General features: G+C 37.7%; 1 protein-coding gene across 2 annotated transcripts in view; it reads left to right on the top strand.

Moving 5' to 3' along the window:
- AOAH (acyloxyacyl hydrolase) overlaps positions 1 to 20,495 on the top strand; it is a 239,194-nt gene that overhangs the window by 36,989 nt on the left and 181,710 nt on the right. For both annotated transcript variants that reach the window (XM_056118527.1, XM_056118526.1), the window contains 2 exons: positions 9,513 to 9,579; positions 16,402 to 16,501. In XM_056118527.1, the coding sequence (XP_055974502.1) occupies positions 9,513 to 9,579; positions 16,402 to 16,501 (167 nt within the window). The remainder of the gene's footprint in view (positions 1 to 9,512; positions 9,580 to 16,401; positions 16,502 to 20,495) is intronic.

Below are 20,495 nucleotides of genomic sequence, written 5' to 3'. Positions count from 1 at the left end.
CCTGTTCATAGGCAAGGTTTTAACTGTGTGTAACAGTGTATAACAGACAGATTGCTGTCAAAATGTTAGTGTTAATATTTTCTTCAATATCATAACAGTCAGATTACTAGCAAATTGTGGTTGACTAGGTCTGTCTGAATTTTTCTGGAGACTTTCCATGTCTCTGTTATGCACCATTCTCTATTGGTCTTGGAATTTTAGCTTATCCCAGGATTCATATTAGCTATATCTTCAGGAGGTTATTATTTCTAACAATTACAGAATCTGTTTAAGGGAACTGGTTGTTCAAATTGGTCCTTATCAGTGGGTGAGAAGAATTTTGCAGCTACTCACTTGGACTTCAGCAAAACAGATTTCTAAAAAATACAAAATCAAGCACCTCTTACTTTAGCAGTAAGAAGATGGATTTCTCTGCCTTTCAGGCATCACTGCCAGCTTATGAAAGAATACCCTGAAGTTCTTTTAGCTCTTAAATGGCTTTTAAATTACACTAATGGCAGCTAAACTAGTTCTAGGTTAACAATACCTGAAACTTTATTTCAAAAGGCTATGCCATCTCATATAATTTTGAATGTCTTTAACATAGCTCTCCAACTTTCCAAGGTAATAAAATGACAAAGATTGGATCCTACTTCTATGCTTTTTAGACAAGGAAACTGAGTCCTCAAGAGGCAAAGCACCTTGACTAAGGACGTAAGCCAGCTGGTGGTGAAATTCTGTGACATTAAAACTATGGTGCCCTAAAGAATGCCCAGGCAGGAGAATAGTATCTTTTTTAAAAACAGCTGTTCTAAGACATCATTTCCATGCCATATAATTCACCCATTTGAAGTGTAAGAGTCAGTGGCTTTTAGAATATTTAGAATTGTGCATCTAAACCCATAAAAAAACACTTTAGAATGCTTTGGTTTTACCAAAAACAGAACTCCACGAACCCTTTCCTATCAGCCCCTAAATATCTACTAATCTACTTTTGTCTCTCTGAGTTTATTAGATCTTATATAGGTGGGATGCCCAGTGTGTAATCATTTGCAACTGTTAACTGTTAGAATAATACTTCAAGTGTTCTTTCACACTGGAATATATGTAAGAACTTATTACTTTTTACAGTGAAATAATAGTACATTTTGAATAAACATATGCCATTTTAGTTATCAAGACATTGTCCTAAAATTTTTTCCACTTCTTCCCTTTTTTTTGGCTTTTTTTTGGGGGGGGACACAACTGGCGATGCACAGGGGTCACTCCTGGCTCTTGCACTCAGGAATTACTCCTGGCGACGCTCCGGGGACCATATGGGATACTGGGAATCAAACCCAGTTCGGCCGCATGCAAGTCAAATGCCCTCCCCATTGGACTATTGCTCCAGCCCCTGTTTCCACTTCTTGACTGTATCTAATATGAATGGATTGGATACATGCACTTGATCTAAACATTCATGTGCAAGATTTTCTGTGGATATAGATATAATAATAGCAAATATATATTATTCTCTGAGCTATATATCTTGAGGAGAATTGGTAGATCATAAGATAACATGCCTACCCATTGAAGAATTATCAAAATGTTTACCAAAGTGGTTGCACCATTCTAAATTCCCACCAACAGTTTATGAATATTATAACTTCTGTATGTCCTTAGGCTGGAGCGATAGCACAGCGGGTAGGACGTTGGCCTTACACGAGGCTGATCCGGGTTCAATTCCTCTGCTCCTCTCAGAGAGCCCAGCAAGCTACCGAAAGTATCTCGCCAGCACAGCAAAGCTGGCAAGTTACCCGTGACATATTTGATATGCCAAAGAACAGTAACAACAAGTCTCACAATTTGTTGTGAGACGTTACTGGTGCCTGCACAAGTAAATTGCTGAACAATGGGAGGACAGTGTTACAGTGCTATAGTGATCTATGTCCTCATTGGTACTTGTTGTTTCCTGTCATTTTTTACTAGAGTCTATTATAGTAATAAGTGGAATCTCACCGTAATTTTGATATGTATTTACTTAATAGCTAACGATGAACTATTTATATATCTTCTTTGTAGAATGTCTATTAGAATGATTTTCTATTTTTATATACTATATTTGGTTTTATATTTGAGCTGTAATGATTCTTTATATATTCTAATATTCTGTGCAATCATCGTACATACACTTTGAAAATGTTTATATCCCATTTTCTATTTTTATTTTCCTTCTTGATGGTATCCGTGCTGGTGAAAAACCTAAATTTTGATTATATTTACAGGGTCCTCCCGTTGTTCATCGATTTGCTCGAGCGGGCCCAGTCACTTCTCCATCATGAGACTTTGTTGTTATTGTGTTTGGCATATCAAATGCGTCACGGGTAGCTTGCCAGGCTCTAACGTGTGGGCGAGATACTCTTGGTAGTTTGCCGGGAATCGAACTCGAGTCGGCCATTTTTGGCTGCGTGCAAGGCAAACACTCTAAAACTGTGCTATCGCTTCTTTCTTTTGTTTCTTGTGCTTTTGGCATTACATAGAAAAAACTATGTCAAAATTTGGTATGTTTCCTTTTTGGAATTTTTTAATGTATTATTTATTTATTTAGAATTTTTTTTTCTTTTTGGGTCACACCTGGTCATGCACAGGGATTACTCCTGGCTGTGCATTCAGGAGTCACTCCTGGCGGTGCTCAGGGGACCATATGGGATGCTGGGAATCGAACCCGGGTTGGCTGCATGCCAGGCAAACACCTCACCCACTGTGCTATCTCTCCAGCCCTCAATGTATTATTTATTTATTCTTCAAGCTTTATGGTTTCCTCAGAAGCAATGGGGGGAGGGCATTTATTTAATAAAATATCACTCACCATCCTGGCTCCCAACAAGTGAGTCATTGTTTAAGCTTACAGAGATATGAAGGACAGTTAGTAAGCATTTTAAGATTTAATGGGTAGGGTCAGAGAGATAGTACAGCAGGTTTGATACCCATTATCCCAAACAGGGATGGGGTTGACTCAGAATTAGATATGAAAGTATGAAAGTACACATCTCAAGAGATGTGGGCGGCACATGAGATCAGCCATTAACACCTGGACTCAGGCAGGACCCAGGTTTGTACAGCATATGCACCTCCTTTTAGAAGATTTGTAGTTTTAGTTCATAGAGTTATATCTTTGGTTCTTTTTGAGTTAACTTTTTAAAATTTGTGCAAAATATAATATTTTGCATCAATTTGTCCATCCAAGTTATCCTAGCACCATTTGTTGAAAAGATTATTTCAGCTTTTATTGAGTTTATCTTGGCAGACTTACTGAAAAATCAATTGACTGCAATTTATGTTTTATTTCTGAACTCTCAATTCTGTAACTTTGATCAATATCATTATGCCAATACCAAAGCAACTTGACTACTGTGGATTTGTAGTAAGTTTTGAAACCATATTTCAAATATGAAGTTTTTTACATTTTTTCTTCCTTTCAAAGATGATTTTGAATATTCTAGGTCCCTTGAATTTTTCTATAATTGTTAGGATATCTGGTCAATTACTGCTAAGAAATTAACTAAGATTTTGATAGACATTGCATTTATTTGGTTGGTAAATTTGGGGGATATTTTATCTTAGCAACAGTAAGTCTACAAATGCCAGAATATGGAATCATTTCCATTTAATAAGATTTCCTTTAGCTTCTTTCAAAACTATATGTTTTTCAGAATACATGTTTTGTGATTATTTAAAATTAATTCCTAAGCATTTGTTGTCTTAATAATCTTTTCCCGCAATTCTATTTTATTTTTATAAAATTGTTCACAACTTATATTCAATATTCCACCAATACCACCACCATAACACCTTCCAACAACCATTATTTCAAATTTTCCCACCACCACCAAAGCCTGTCCCCAAGGTAGGTCCTAAATCATTTATTTTGTATGGCTTGCTATGAATAACGCATTAAAAATAATCCAGAAAAGTTTTCTTAAAGGAAATTGTGTTAAGATTGTTGTATCTCCCCCTAGAGCCATTAAGCCCTGGTATAACAGATTACTAACATTTTGTTATATGCTGAGCCTTGTGTGCTAATATTTATTTATTTTTGGATTGAGATCAATTGCCTTCTATCTTAGTCCCGTTAAATGTGGTGTGCTACTTTTGGTACATCAGTGGAGTAGAGTATAAAATCTTGCTCCAGGGATTCTAAAAATTTAAATAGGGTGATACAGCTGGATACAACTTTGGGATCTAGAAGCATCTCTGCAGTTTGGGCCATTAATGATCCTATATGACACCAGAGGCGATTTGTGGACATGACTACCAGGTTCCCGAAAGACAGAGAAATAGTGGAAAGTTGTCCTTTCCAACTCCAAGAGAGTCCGGAAAAGATTTCAGTCACAAAAGCCACATACTTGAGTTTTTTCAGCAGATTCGTTCTCATGTGTGAGGGGCTCATCCTGAGCCAGTGAAGATTGACATGTGCCCGATAGCCATTAGGTTCTGGAGGGTTTCAGCTGGTGCTGGGCTCACCAGCCCTCCTTCAGGTGCTCCAAAAGTGAGGTTCAGCCTGGCACGGCATCTGGAGACATCTGTCTGTCTTAATATCGTTATAAAAGAATATTTTCTCAAGTTTTCGTTTGCTCATTTATAACATATAGAATATAATTGATTCTATATGAACATGTTTTGTCTTTTAACCCCACTTGAACTTATTAGTTCTTTTCATGAGAGTATATTCCAGGGGCAAGAGCAGTAATATAGAGGATAGTGTGTTTGCCTTACATGAAGCCAACCCAGGTTAGATCTCCAGCATCCTATATGGTCCACTGAGCAACACCAGGAGTAATTCCTCAGTTCAGAGCCAAGAGTAACCCCTTGGCATCTCTGGATGTGACTCAAAAAGTAAAAAAACAAACAAACAACAAAAAAGAGTAGGTTCCTAACCTTTGTGCATATATGATTATGTTATTTGCAAACAAATCCATTAGTTATATTTTCCAATCTAGAGATAGTTTTACTCATTTTATTGACTAATTACCTATCTAAAACTTCGAGTGTAGTTTTTAATATAAATGGTAAGAGTAAGAGAACTGTGATTTCCAAGTGTGGAGGGAGTAGACTTAGTTCCCAAGGTTAGAATCAGAACAGTAGTACAGCAGATACTTGTCTTGCACACAGCTGACGCAGATTCGATCCCCAACATCCTGTATGGTTCCATGAGTCTGCCAATAGTGGTCCATGATCACAGATCCAGGAGCAAGTGCTAAGCATAGATGGGTGTGGTCTCAAAACAAAAACAAACAACCTCCCCTAAAGTTCGCAAAGTTATATATGCAGAGGGATATTGTCAGTTTGATGGTAGGTGTAATATAGTTAGCATTGTACCCTTAAAGTGTTTAAACATTTGTACCCTTAAAAATCAAGGTGCCTGAATAAAACTAATTTTTAAAAAGAACTAAGAGTCTACAATCTTGTCTTTTTCTTGATCTTAGAGTGGATTCATTATTTAGTCTCTCATCACTATCACATAGCTGTGAAGTTTTATAGATGGTTTTTTCAGGTTAGGTTAATTCCTGTCTACTCTTAGTTTGTTGAGACATTTTGTTATAGAGATGCTGAATTTTGCCTCTTGCCTTCATTATCTATTAGATAATCATCATCCTTTACTGATATGTGAGTCCTTTATTAGTGTGGTGAATTATATTAGTTACCTTTCATATGTTCAACCAGTCTCACATTACTGGGATAAATTCCACTCAGTCATGGCATATGACACTCCTTTCCATAGATCTGTATTTAATTTGCTGATATTTGTCAAGGATTTTTATGTCTATGTTTATGTATTAGTTTCAAAAAGCTCAAAAAACACAGAAACTGTTGGAGTACACGGAGCTTAGGTTTATCAGATTGTACCCATCACAGTGCTCCCGAGTCACTCCCATTACTTTGTCTGTCTGTAACCTCTTCTATGCTCTCTTCCCCAACCAATTTGTAAGGTCTCATCCTTCTTAGACACTGAAGCTGTACTGTAAGTCAATATTGCCTTTCTCCTCTCCTTATGTCTTTGAGCAGTTTACTTTAATGCAATGTCCTTTTGTATAGATACAGGAAGACAATTAATTAATATTATGCTTTATAACTTAGGAATTGATTGGCTTTGAATAGTATTCACTCCTGGGCATCTGCCTTCTCAACTTAAGCCTCAGTTGCCCTCACTTCCTAGCACTCCAAGGGCAGGGTCCCGACGTGGGACTGGATGGAACCAGGGCAAGCCGGTAAGTTATGTGCTACCCTGGCATCGCGATGGGCCAGGCCAAGGTGCCACGATTCTTAACTATAAGTTAAGAGGTTGATCATAGGCATTATGTCATGATCCAATAGTAACGATGAGACTAGGGCCCTGCTGCTAGGAATAGGAAAGATATCTGGCCTGAGCACTGCAGTCTGAGATCGAGATGGCCCTAGGAGAGCAATTCTATAAGCCCAAAGTATTTCTTACTGTGTCCATACAAAATGATTAATATTATGTATGCTTATATGTTGGTTGGACAAGGAGAGGAGAAACACGTCCTAGAAGCAGTTTTCTGTGTGTCCTGACTAGCTTGGATGAGACTGCTTTTTTGGAGATGTAGATTCCAAGCTCTAGCAGACTGGTCTTTGTTGTGCTAATCTAAGTGCTTGTAGCTAGTGAAAAGGTGAGGCCAGGATTACTGGCCTGCGGATGTAAGGAAACAATGTATGGTTTGCCGCCTCAACGTTCTTTCTGTAACTCCTTCTGATGACATCATTATATTGCGCCCTTTAGAGGTACTATGATCTATATAAGGGAGATTTCAGGGCTCTCTGGGGGGACACGTGCACCAGAGAACCGGGGGACACGTGCATCAGAGAACCTGGGAAGATGGGGCTGAGGACAGAAGCGGAGAGAACAAAGGCGCACGTGCTCGAGGATTCCTGAGGCCTCCATGACATACATCTCTTCCATGTAATAAACGGCTACTAAGATCAACCAGCTTGGCCTCGTTTCCTTCCTTCACCTGACCATCGCCATCGACCTCCCTGGAGTGGGGAAACGGCAGACCGCCGGCCTTTTTATTTTTTGTGTGTTTACACAAGAAACCATAGTATAAAACAATAGCAAATTATGTTTTCACAGTTCTGAAAACAGCAAGTACAAAAACAAGGTTTTGGTATCTTGAGTTTTTTCTGAGGTCTCTACATTTCTGTGCAGATGTCTGTTATTGTGTTTATTTTTATCTGTATTCTGCACACACATTCCCCGTATCTATACCTCTTTCTATAAAAACACCAACTATTTTGAATTTAGGTCTCAACCTTATAACCTAATTATTTAACCTTAGTTACCTCTATTAAGCACTGTTTCCGAATACAGTCAAAAGGGAGTTGGAACTTCAGTATACAAAGTTACATCAATTCTGTAACAATTCATAAGATTTGGTTCTGCTTTTTCACTCTACTTCTACATCTCTTCCAATTTGGAGATTCAGGTAACACTAGCCTCATGAAATGAATTCAGAAATTTTTTTCTCAACATCTCTTTTTGGAATTTGTATAACTTTGTTATTAACTTAAAAGTCTGCTAGATTTTGCTGGTAATATCATCTAGTCCTTGGTTTTCTTTGTGAAAAGTTCTTGATTATTAATTCAATATCTTATCATGTGTCCATTCAAATTGTTCTTGAGTTAATTTCAGCAGCTTGTCCCTTTTGAAATCGGTCCATTTCTTCCTAATACATTTTACATAACTTGTTGCCCTGAAGTTGCTTATAGTATTCCCTCATAGCTCTTTTTTCTTTCAGTTTAAAGCTGCTACTTAAAAAGCAGTGTTTTGAAGTCTCAAACTTTGCTGTAAAACCCTATTGCCATGTGCATTTTAGCACAAAAATTAATATTTACATTATTTCTCATTAAGCAAAAGAGACACTATCAGAGAGAGTTCGTGTGTGTGTGTGTGTGTGTGTGTGTGTGTGTGTGTGTGTTTCACCATCCTACCTTCCAAAACATGCATGGTGGTCTAGTTGGAGATACTCATGAGGAGACATATTCTTTGGAGTTTCCACCCCTTACCAGAACAGTCCATCTGTCCCTAAGGTCTAAGTGGGGTTACCAGGGCTGCACAAATAGGTTGTTGTGCAAAAAAATGAATTAAAAAATCTTTCCTGTGCTTTAGTATGGGGGAAGTGCATTATTTTGTTAAGGGTGGGAGTCAGAGAGACAATATCGGGGGTAAAGTGCTCGCCTTGCATGCTGCTGATCCCTTTTCAACCCTTGGCACTACCTATAGTCTCCTGAGGACAAACAAGAGTATTCTTCAAATCAAATTAAGTAAAATAAAATACGGACCTATGTAGTCAATTATTTTGTTCAGGGTGTTTATATGTCTAAATCTTTTGTGTTGATGGTAATGCAAGTGTTAGAGCAGATTGTGACCTGCTCTGAGTTCTGATGGGCTGTGTATAAAGTTAGCTTATACGCTGACTGCCACACATCTTTTACAACTCTAATTTAACAACTCTAACAATTCATGTGGCTGTGTCTCTATAGGCAAATAGGGCTCCCTTCTGCATGATGACAGGGTTCATATACATAGCTACGCCTGCCTCTTAGTTGATTCTGCTCTCTGGTTGCACCATATGGGGGTCATCTGATCAGAACAATCAATCTGGTTTCATATGCTATGAAGGTTCGAGGTGATTGTGTGATGACCAAAGAGAGCGCCCATGTCCTTATATGGGTTGCCAAGATTATCTTGTATGTTCGTATACAAATAAAGCCAGTCAGATTGCACATATCCTTATGTATCTGTTAAGTGGCCAATCGTATAATATATGTTAATTAAAATGTGTAATCTGATCCATCAGAGATTAGCACTACCTTCCTCTTTCTGATCCCTCCCTGTTGTTTTCTTTCGTATAACATAGGGACAGAAATGACAATCTTTTTTTTAATTCTGAAATAAACATAAATTGATCATCCAAACTGAACTATATAAATAAGAAATTGAGAACAGGACCAAGAAATAAGAAGGGCCCAAGAGGTACAGCAGCTTGGGCATTTATGGTCCCCCTAGGCCACCCGGAGTGATTCCCAAGTGCAGAGCCACGAGTAAGTCCTGAGCACTGCCAGGTGTGGCCTAAAACCAACATAAAAAAGAAAAGTAAGAAAAAAATTATAGCTGTATTTCAGATTATTTACCTTAATGAGAATCTTGTGTGTTTTAACTTCAACAAAAGTTGCTCATCAATAGCGTTCAGTTATTCCCAACTATTTTTTTAAAAGTAATTTTTTAAAAAAGCATCTTGTTGTATTTTTATATTAAAGAAGTATGTATAGTAAACAAAGTGACACACGTGAACCTGAAATGGGAATAATAATTTTAATAGATATTAACTGTAACATTTTCCTCCAACCCCCAAAATGAATCACTTGTATTAATGATAAATTAACAATCTATTTCAGTTCTTAGTAAGGTTGAATTATTACTCCTGTATTAATTCATTATAATAAAAGATTTTGTTTTCCCTCTTTGTTTTTTGTAGAAAAGCTGTTCTTGAAAACTGCATGCTATTTAATGATTCAGATGTTTGGGCCAGATATCATAAAACTGTGAGTATGCCATGATCACTTGCTAATCTCCTGGGGGAAAAAACACAAAAACTCAGAAAACTTTTGTCTCTGTTTCCAGCAGGGTGTACTTACTGAATGAGGGACTGCATTATATACCAGTTCGTGTTGATAGTGGAAAATCCAGCATTGATTGGATTCCTTTGAAACTCTAAACAAGAACTCCCTTGAAATTCTGAGTTCATGACACATTCTCACCAAATATTTATATATGGCTATCTGATATTTTAATTTTTTTACTTAGTGAATTTGAATAATGTGGTTTGCTCTCAAGTCCACCAGTCAAAATAAATCTTAACCTTTTCATATGGGCTTAATTTCACTCTCATGATAAGCTTCACTCAAGTTATAAGTCTCACATTCATCTTTCTCTTGCTTTTTTTCTAGTTGTATTACATATTTATACATATTCATATAATCAATTATGGGTACTTATCATAATTAAAATTAAGAGCAATAAAATAATAAATATTAGTATATGTATTATATTAATCTACCTTTAGAGTGTATGCTTTTTAGTTGTCTCTTTACTGTATGAAGACAGTATTACATTTAATATCTTTAATACTAAATATGCAAAAAGAATGAAGAAGTGAGAGAGGAATAGATGAAAGCAGGAGTGAATGAGCGAAGGGAGTGCAAGAAGAGGAGGGTAAATAGAGGGCTGTACATTTCTGATGCTTAATGCAAATTTGGGGGTAGTAGAAAATGTTGAGTGAATTAACTTTTTTTAAAAAAAATTGTGAGCCATAAAGATAGTACAGAGGTATAGGCACTTGCCTTGTATGCCACTGACCCTGGTTTTTCCCAGAACCATATATGATCCTCCAAACATTCCCAAGAGTGACTCTTAGCACAGGGTCAGGAGAAACCTTGAGCACAACTGGGTGTGACCCCCAAAACAATAAAAAATTTACCTCTGAGCTAAGTCTAGATTCCTCCAAGGAAATTTACATGAATGTACTAAAACAAAGAAACAAAACATCTTTCAACCATTTAATGAACCTGTTTACACACTTACTATGAGCCAGATGCTATGAGACAATACCAGCTTGCTCAGTGGTTCTGTTAGGCGAAGGACAAAACCAGAGAAACAAATGGAGCAGTCATATAATCCAAATTGCACACAGACAAATTCACCTCAAATTATTACAACTAGGCATTGCATTAATAAAGAATGGGTCCAGAAAGAACTCCTGAAAGACTTCCTGGGTAGGTGGTAGAGAAAAGGAAGGTGTGCTTTGAGAGGACTCAAAGTCGTGACAAATTCTCAGTGTGGGGAGGTGGTGGATGTAACAAACCACCCTGCTCAGTTGTTCTGTCCACCGTTAGTTTTATTGCTCTGTCATTTTCTAATGCCGCTTAGTGGTTTGATGATAGAATTTCTCCCCTTAACGTTGTATTCTTACAGCTTCTTTTAATCCTTCAGATGTGGGCCTGGTTTGATAAAGGCCCTAAAAATTACTTCTTCGTGACTCAATATTACCTGAATTTCAGACTTTCGACGTTTAATGTATGTCCTAATCTAGACAGCATCCCATTTTAATATACAAAAGTCAATTCCCAATGATTCATGGACTGTTTAGCAATTGTTTTTCCTAGCATTAGGCGAGTCATGGGATTTTAGATGGACATAGGACATCTAAGCACTCCCCCAGGTTCCTGGGGTTATACAGGGAGGGGCGACTCCAGGAACAGCCCAATCCTATCAACTATGCATCTCTTCTGCCACACAGTTGGACAAGTAGGCATATAATATGTAATAAGGCAACTGTCTTTGCTACATATTATATAATCTAATGTCTCACATTTATCTCAGGCTAAGCTAAAGGACTGATTTTTAACTTTTAGTCTTTTAATGATGAAGCTGTGGTCTTAAAAGTCCCTGAGAAGAACCTCATATGCCCCCTTGCCTCCTCTTACTCCAGTCCAGAGAGCTCCAGCCTCACTTTGTGATTGATTATTCTTCTTCACTCCCATGAACAAATTCATCTACCTGAAATTGTGCTCTGTTTGCAGGAGGAAGGAGAACAACTCTTGGATACTATAGGATGAGTTGTCTCTGGGGGTCTTGCAAGTCACCAAGGTCCAGTCAGTTTAACCAGATTTATTTATTAAAAGTTATATAAATATTAAATATTAAAATAATTTTTAAAATTTAACTAGTCTTATTTATCACATCCTGAGTGCACACTAAATATAAAATCCTCTTGAAGACAACATTCATCTGCAAAATACATGACCATTAAGTTGAGAACAGATGTGTGGAAACAACCTCTCTTTCCTGGCTTGCTGACACTTGGTGGATTTCAGTTTGACAACAGACTTTAGCTGTCACAAACAGGTGTCCCTCAGCTCAGAAAGTGGGGGCTCTCTTTATACTCTAAGTGACCTCCTCTATTTTCCTTGAAGTACCCTTTACACCAAGAAGATGACTCTCATAATGAGTCTTCCCTCTTTATTCAGGTGATCATAAAAGCCATCTTGTCAGTCACATACTTAGTGACTCCAAGCTAGAGTAAAGTCAGGGAGTCCATGATCCCAGTCTATGTTTTTGTTTTGTTTTGTTTTAATTTTTTATTGAATCACCATGAGATACAGTTACAAATCTGCTCGTGATTGGGTTTCAGTCATTCTGTGTCCCAACACTCATTCCTCCACCAGTGTATGTTTACCAGCACCAATGTCCCCAGTTTCCCTCCCACAACCCTCCAACTCCCCCCAAAAACCTGCATCTATGGCAGACACCTTTCTTTCTCTTTCTTTCTTTCTTTCTTTCTTTCTTTCTTTCTTTCTTTCTTTCTTTCTTTCTTTCTTTCCCTTCCTTCCTTCCTTTCTCTTTCTTTCTTTCTTTCTTTCTTTCTTTCTTTCTTTCTTTCTTTCTTTCTTTCTTTTCTCTTTCTTTCTTTCTTTCTTTCTTTCTTTCTTTCTTTCTTTCTTTTCTCTTTCTTTCTTTCTTTCTTTCTTTCTTTCTTTCTTTCTTTCTTTCTCTCTCTCTCGCTTTCTCTCTCTCCCTCCCTCCCTCCCTCCCTTCCTCCCTCCCTCCCTCCCTCCCTTGCTCCTTACTTCTCCTTTTGGACACTGTGGTTTGCAATATAGATACTAAAATGTTATCATGTATATCCTTTTACCTACTTTCAATACTCAGATCTTATCCAGCATGATCATTTCTAGCTATTATTCTCATACTGATATCTCATTCTCATTCTGCCTTACCTACCTTCTGCCCCCTACAAACTTGTGGTAAATTCCAACCATTGACCAGTCCTCCTGTCCCCTGTTTTCCTTGGCTTTAGATATTAGTCTCATACTATTTTTTACATAAATTTTGTAAAAAAGCAGTCATTCTATATCTGTCCCTCTCCTTCTGACTCTACTCTCCATATCTACCAGTGTATAGAAAAATTTCATGACTTCATTTTTTTCTAACAGCTGCCTAGTATTCCATTGTGTAGGCTTACCATATTTTCTTTATCCAGCCATCTGTTCTCAGGCACTCAGATTGTTTCCAGATTCTGGATTTTGCAAATAGTGCTGCAATGAACATAGAAGTACAGATGGTGTTTCTGCTGTGTGTTTTGGTCCTTCAGGGTATATTCTCAGTAGTGATATTGCTGGGTCAAATGGGAGTTCAATTTCTAGTTTTTTGGGGAATGTCCATATTGTTTTCCCAAAAGACTAGATACCCTTTGGTTTACCCAAAACTTCCACTGCAATGAATGAGAATCCCTTCCTCTCCATATCCATGCCAGCACTGGTTGTTCTTGTTCTTTACATCCAAAATTATGCCAGTCTTTGTGGTGTGAGATGATATCTCATTGTCGTTTTGGTTTGCATCTCCCTGATGATTAGTGATGTAAGGCATTCATGTGTTTTTGGACATTTGAATTTATGTTTTGAGGAAGTTTCTGTTAGTTTCTTCTCCCTATTTTATGATGTGGTTGGATGCTTTTTTGTAAAGTTCTATTAGTGCCTTGTTTATCTTTTATACTAACCCTTTATCAGGTGGATGTTCGGTGAATAATTTTTCCCATTCCAGGGTCTGTCTTTGTATCTTGGTCACTGTTTCTTTTGAGGTGTATAAACTTCTTAGTTTCATGTAGTCCCATTTGTTTATCTTTTCTTCTACTTGCTTGTTGAGTGATGTTTCATCTTTGAAGATGCCTTTAGCTTCAGTGTTGTTGAGGGTTTTGCCATTTTCCTTCATGTACCTTATGGATTCAGGTCTGAGTTGAGGTCTTTAACCCATTTTGACATGACTTTTGTGTATGGCATTAGATAGAGGCCTAAGTTCAATTTTTTATGTGTAGTTGTCCAGTTTTCCCAGCACCACTTGTTAAAGAGCCAGCCTATGTTTTTAAATATTAGTGATCATCTAAATAGTTTAAGATCTCTGACATGGAAAGTTTTTATCGAGTAGGCTTTGATAAGAAATATTTTAATTCAAACAAAGAAGTTATTTTACAGTAAGATTCATTAAAAGATTTTATGATTGATAGTTCAAATTATCATTTATTTTAAATGTTGAGCAACCACTAAAACGGCTATTTACATACTAAGTGAAACTTGGGTATATATATGTTTTGGTATTTTCCTAATTTTTATCTTTATAAGGATCATTTGTTATTTTTTATGTCCAGGCATAAAATTCTCTTGGAGGAGTGAACAACCTAATAGATCAGGGAAACAGAATTGGAAGCAGATTTGGTTATTTATATCAGACCCACTGTGATAAAAAAAAATCACAGTGGGGAAGCTTTCCCACTCTAACCCATAGTTCTCAAGTGCTGGTCACTTTTAGGCTGTGACCACCTTCTATCATAAACAACAGAAACAAATGGTCTCATGAAGAAGGATGGAGAGGAGAATGAGGGAGAGAAAACTGGTGTTTGGCATCGTGGCAGTTGTACTAGTCACTTTCTAATTGCTGGAGTTGTAGACAGAGTGGATTTATTGTAAGAGAATTGAGGACATATCATGATATTCCAGGGCAGGAAAATAGCTAGGTGTTAGACAGATCAGAAAGAGAGCCAATAAGCCACTAGAAAGAAGAAACATGCATACTCTATGCAGGCTTCTCATTGCAAGTGAATGTGCTGCCTACACAATCCCTCCCTTAGCTTTATGAGTACTCAATTTTCTTGGCTGGAAATGACTACAAATATATAGTATCCAAGCCACTACAGCTTCATATATTATGATAACAGCCCAAAGTCAAACTTTTAATACTAATTCTAAAGTTCCATAAGAGAATCTGACTGGTCACACTTGCACAACAACCAAAAGAGGCCCAACCAACTAAAGTATAAACATAGCTGCCAGGAACCCATTTTTATGTGTGAAGGGGGGTAAAGAATCATGTGAATAGGAATGAAGCCCCAAATGCATCATCTAAAATCAACAATTATCCTTCCATATATCATAAAGATATATATATATATACACATTATATATAGCACAGTAAGTAGGGCATTGGCTTTGCACACGGCTGACCTGGGTTCAATACCTCAGAGAGCCCGGTAAGCTATCGAGAGTATCCCACCTACATGGCAGAGCCTGGCAAGCTCCCCATGGCATATTTGATATGCCAAGAACAGTAACAAGTCTCACAATGGAGACGTTACTGGTGCCTGTTCAAGCAAATCCATGAACAACAGGAGGACAGTGCTATAGTATATATATAAATATATATAAATATATATCACTCCAGCCTATATATATATATATATATATATATATATATATATATATATATAGGCTGGAGTGATAGCACAGCAGTAGGATGTTTGCCTTGCGTGCAGCCAACTCAGCTGAGCCAGGTTCGATTCCTCCACCCCTCTTGGAGAACCTGGCAAGCTACCAAGAGTATTCAATATGCCAAACACAGTAACAAGAAGTCTCACAATGGAGACGTTACTGGGCCCGCTCGAGCAAATCAATGAACAATGGGAGGACAGTGTTTGTTTTGTTTGTATATATATATATATATATATATATATATATATATATATGTGTGTGTGTGTGTGTATCTCACAAGGTTCATACTTCTTCCTTCATTTGGAGAAATTTATTATACTCATTATTCTTGGTAAGAAGAGTTTTGAAAATATCAGGAAGAGAATGATAATAAAAGGTTTGCTTTAGCCTTTTCGAACATAGAAATGAATGTTTTAGAAGTACTACCTTTATACTATACTCAGAGGGAAGGAGTAGAGGGATAATGCAACTAAATTGTACTTTCTTCCATGAGGTAAAGATACATATTTACTTTACCTCAGTAATAGTAATAAAAATTTATATGTGTATATTTACTTTGAAAGGAAAAGAACTGACATCAGAGTGATAGTACAGCAAACCTAGGTTCCAGTCATCCTAAGAAAATAATTCTAGGTGAATAAGACTGTATTGTAACTGAGTTCTTTGTCTTAAGATCACACAAACTTAATCATGCAAAATAAAATTTTTATTAAATTACATCATGCTTATCAAATTATACCTCTGTCCACTTTTTCCTTCCCCAATTTTATTGTAGCATCTTTCAGAGATTGATAGTGCTCAAAAGAGAGGCATTCCTCTGCACTTCCTCCTTCACCTCACTGCCCCGTTTAAGTGTAGGAATATGTAACGTGGCAGAAATTATCCTGCCCCAGTGGCTACAGGGCACTGCACTCAAAGGCCTTGCTAAAGTGAGTTGTGGGTATTTGAATCCATTCTGGGGATTTACCTTCTCTGACAGAGCTTCTATTTTTCAATGCCTGAGAGATCTTAAAGAATGTTTCTTTGTTTTGCCCCATTTCCTTTCAGGCTTAGCACAGATATGAATGCTGATGTGGTGTGTCACACTCTGAAATTCTGTAAACAAGAAATGGGTCAACCTTTGTGTCATCTCTACCCTCCCCCAAAGGTGAGTGGATTTTCACTCTGTCAGATTACAGCAACCTCAGATCCTCTGGCACTATTGTGGAGGCTGCCCTCAGTCAGTGATTGGGGACAAGAAGAGGCAAGATGACATTTTCAATTATATTGCATGAAATAACACCTGCAAATTTCAACCTACATCCCTCCCACACATGCTTCCAAAGAACGTCTTTGCTATTTAACTGTTGTGGACTGCAATCTGGAGCAAGGCTGCCAGTAGGGAGGAAATTTGACCGGCCCAGGAGAAAAGAAGTTTGAATTCCTCTCTTTCATATTAATTCTGAAACAAGTTGCTAGAATAGAGTATTCTGTTTTTCCACGGCTTTGCTACATACTGAAAAGTTCTGTATCTACATACTGAGAGTTCTTTATCCTAGGAAAACCTGTGCATTTGGTAACTCTAGTCTAAGTTTTATTGCACTCAATCATAAAATGGGTATGATAAATTATGTAAAATGCTTTCCATATATGATTGCTGTAGGAAGTCAATGAGTAACACAAATAAAATGCTTAATCCAATAACTGCTGCATACAAGATGCTAATAAGATCCTAGCTAGTGTAATTGCTTTTCCAATATCATTATTATTCAGGGATAGTACTTCACAATACCTATATGCATAATATTATGTTGAACAGTTTGGTGCCGCAATGCAGAAAGAGATAAGGCTGTAAATATTGACACAATTCCCTGCCCACACTCTCAATGCAAGTATACTAAATCTGGTTAGAGCTTAAAATATTGATTTTCATAAGCTTCCTGTAAAAATAAGAGATAATAAAGTAATATAAAATAAAATTCTGTTTCCTTTACCAGCATGATTGTTTAGGTGTTTTTGTATATAACATAGTTTTATATTTTATTTGCCATCTCCTTTTATTGCTACTGAAATAAAGGCATTTTAACACTTTGCAATCTAGCCAGTGGACAAGATTTTGCTGACTGACAATATTAAATATCATAAGCTTGTCTCCTTGAGCAGAAGGAGAAGATGCAAATGCTAGAGTGTGTGCATTTCATGCTTCCTTGGTCACTGGCATCAGTGACCAAGGATGTTTAATTAATTAATTAATTGTCAATTAATTTCACCTGAGAAGCTGTGGGCCCTGTTGGTTTCTAGAAGAGTTAGTTAATTTTATTTTTAGGGGCTGGAATTTTTAGGGCTAGAGCAATAGCACAGTGGTAGGGCGTTTGCCTTGCACCCAGTCAACATGGCCGACCCAAATTCGATTCCTCTGCCCCTCTCGGAGAGCCCGGCAAGCTACCGAGAGTATCTCGCCCGCACGGCAGAGCCTGGCAAACTACCCGTGACGTATTCGATATGCCAAACACAGTAACAACGAAGTCTCCAATGGAGACGTTACTGGGCCCACTCGAGCAAATCGACGAACAACGGGAGGGCCTTTACCTTTACCTTACCTTAGGGGCTGGAATAATAGTACAGTGGGTAAGGTGCTTGCCTTGCATACAACCAACCCAAGTTCTATACCCAGCACCCCATAAGGTCCCCACAAACTTTTCCAGGAGTGCACAGCCAGAAGTAAGCTCTGAGCACCACCAGGTATGGCCCCAAAACAAAACAAAACAAAATTGCCTCAAGCCAAAGAGATAGCACTTGGTTTCAGATGTTTGTCTTGTTTTGTGGCTAATCCCAGTGTTGTCCCTGGTGCTCCATGAAACCCCAATGCTTGGAACAACCACTGAACACAAAGCAGGAAGTAGCCCCCAGCACCACTGGGCATGCCCCCCCCCCCCCCGCAATATATTCAGGTATTAAAGTAGCATGTGAATGTGGTATAATATTTACTGTCTAAGAATGTACAAAGAAAACTAGATGTAAAGGCAAATAATAGGGGTATTTTGTGATTTCCTTAAATAACACTTTGTTACATATACATCTTACTACAGATAGTCATAATCCCAACGTATTTCGTTTTAAATTATTCCATTTAAAAAGTCATTTTTTTTCACTCAGTGCAATTCATACCTGAAATATCATTTCCTTATCTTCCTTGTCACAACCCCATATTCAATTCCCATTGCAAGAACTTTTCAACCAATCTCTTTAGCTGGGAAGGATTCAGAGAAGTTAGTTCATCCGCAAATGCTCCACTTCCTTCCCAGATGAGTGTGAGCTCCTGGCTGACTCCTCCAAGTCCTTCACCCTCTTCTACAAGCCCGAGCCTCTGCAGATGACCCGAAAATGAAGACTCTCGGTACAAACACAAGCACACACTCCCCTCCACTGTCTCCTTCACTGGCAATAGTTGACATCTCCTGAGTTTTCCCTCTTTTCACATCACTGTTAATGCTTTCTCTGTCTCTGAAAAAACCCTCAAGGGGACACCATTAGGACTCCATTTTTTTTAAGCTGAGGAAACAGTATTCAAAAGGTTATGTAACTTTATTTGAAAAATCACTCTTTGAAAAAAAAACAGTAGTGGGTCTGGAGTATAGTACAGTGGGGACGGTGCTTGCTATGTCTAAAGCCAATCCAGGTTGAACTCTGCCATTGTGTATGTGTTCCAAGACCCCAGGAGTGATCCTTGAGTGCAGAGTCAGGATTAATTGCTGAGCAACTCTGGGTATAGCCAAAAAAACCCAAACCAAACCAAACCAAACCAAACAACAACAAAAAACAGAAGTTCAACTGTGTATCTGTAATCTGACGAGAGTTTGGTAGCTCTCTTACTTATTGTGTCAGTGTTACTGAAGATCCTCTCAGGGTACTTTCATAATACTCAATTGAATCCCCCACCAGAAACAACGAATATTGGTGTTGGTCAGATGTTTTCCTTTTCTTTTAAAATCAGTTGTTTTCTGTCAGTCATTTAATTGATAATCATACTTGTAAACAATTTTCTAGTCCATGTTTCCATTTAAACATTACTTACTGAACATAACTTTTAGTGGTTAATGTCATATCTTTTTATTTCCAAGCCATAAAATAATACTTATAAAACTGGTGTATATCACTACTTACCCTCTAATAGTAAGTTAAGATATAGATGTAGGCCATTCCCAGCCATCCAGAAGCTCTCAGTTAACACCCAGAGCCACCAGTGTTGCTTCTACTTTGGGACCTATTAGCATAGGTTGGTTTACTTATCCATAAAGTTCTATTCTTAATCTTTTTATAAATGGAATCATACAGTATGTTTTTATTAAAGTTTTCTTTTTGCCTGTGACTTCTTCAGTATTTTATGCAGAACAGTACCAACACATGAGATATTCACAAAGCCACCTCCTGCTATAGCTTCTAATTAGTCCAACTATCTACCCTTATCCTCTTTTCAACAAATTCCCACACTAATTCCATAAATACTTCTCTATGAGATAAATATAATCTTGTTGCCTCACCATTATATCTCTGCCTGGAAAACAATGTTCTCTTTGTTCCTCAATTTGAGGAAATCCCTTCATGCTTCAGGATCTCAGCTTAAAAGCTATTTCTCTGTGGGGACTGTCCCTGACTCCTGGTACACACCACTCTTATCTAAACTTCTGTAAGCTCCTTCATTGAACTTACCTTATTTGGTGGAGAAGGACAGGGGCTCCCCAATTATGTTGGGGCCAATGAAGCTATGCCTGGGAGTGTTCAGGCAGCCGTGTGGTAAACTTGCCTTCTTTTCAATTATATGCCTGTGTGATTTCCTATCTCTTTCTCCCACTGGACTGAAATATCCTACAACCTTCTCTTCCACTATTATCCTTTTGTGTTCCTTGCTACAGTCAGAGTGATTCTTCCTGGAATCCAACTCAACTGTCCACCTATATTTTTAGTCCTAATTCTTCCTTCACTTAAAAGGCCCTTCTCAAAACCATGTCAACCCTTCAAGCTCATCTGAAGTTCTCTACAAAAAATTTCTTATTTCCTCACAAAACGTTCACTCTCCTTTCAACTATCATCATAAAATAGTTTTTAAGTATTTAAATATGCCAGAACTATATGTATTTATTTGTTACTATGAAGTGAGTATT

This window comes from Sorex fumeus, unplaced genomic scaffold, assembly GCF_029834395.1.
Source record: "Sorex fumeus unplaced genomic scaffold, SorFum_2.1 ptg000037l, whole genome shotgun sequence".
Taxonomy (NCBI): Eukaryota; Metazoa; Chordata; class Mammalia; order Eulipotyphla; family Soricidae; genus Sorex; species Sorex fumeus.
This window is presented reverse-complemented; position numbering and strand designations above follow the sequence as displayed.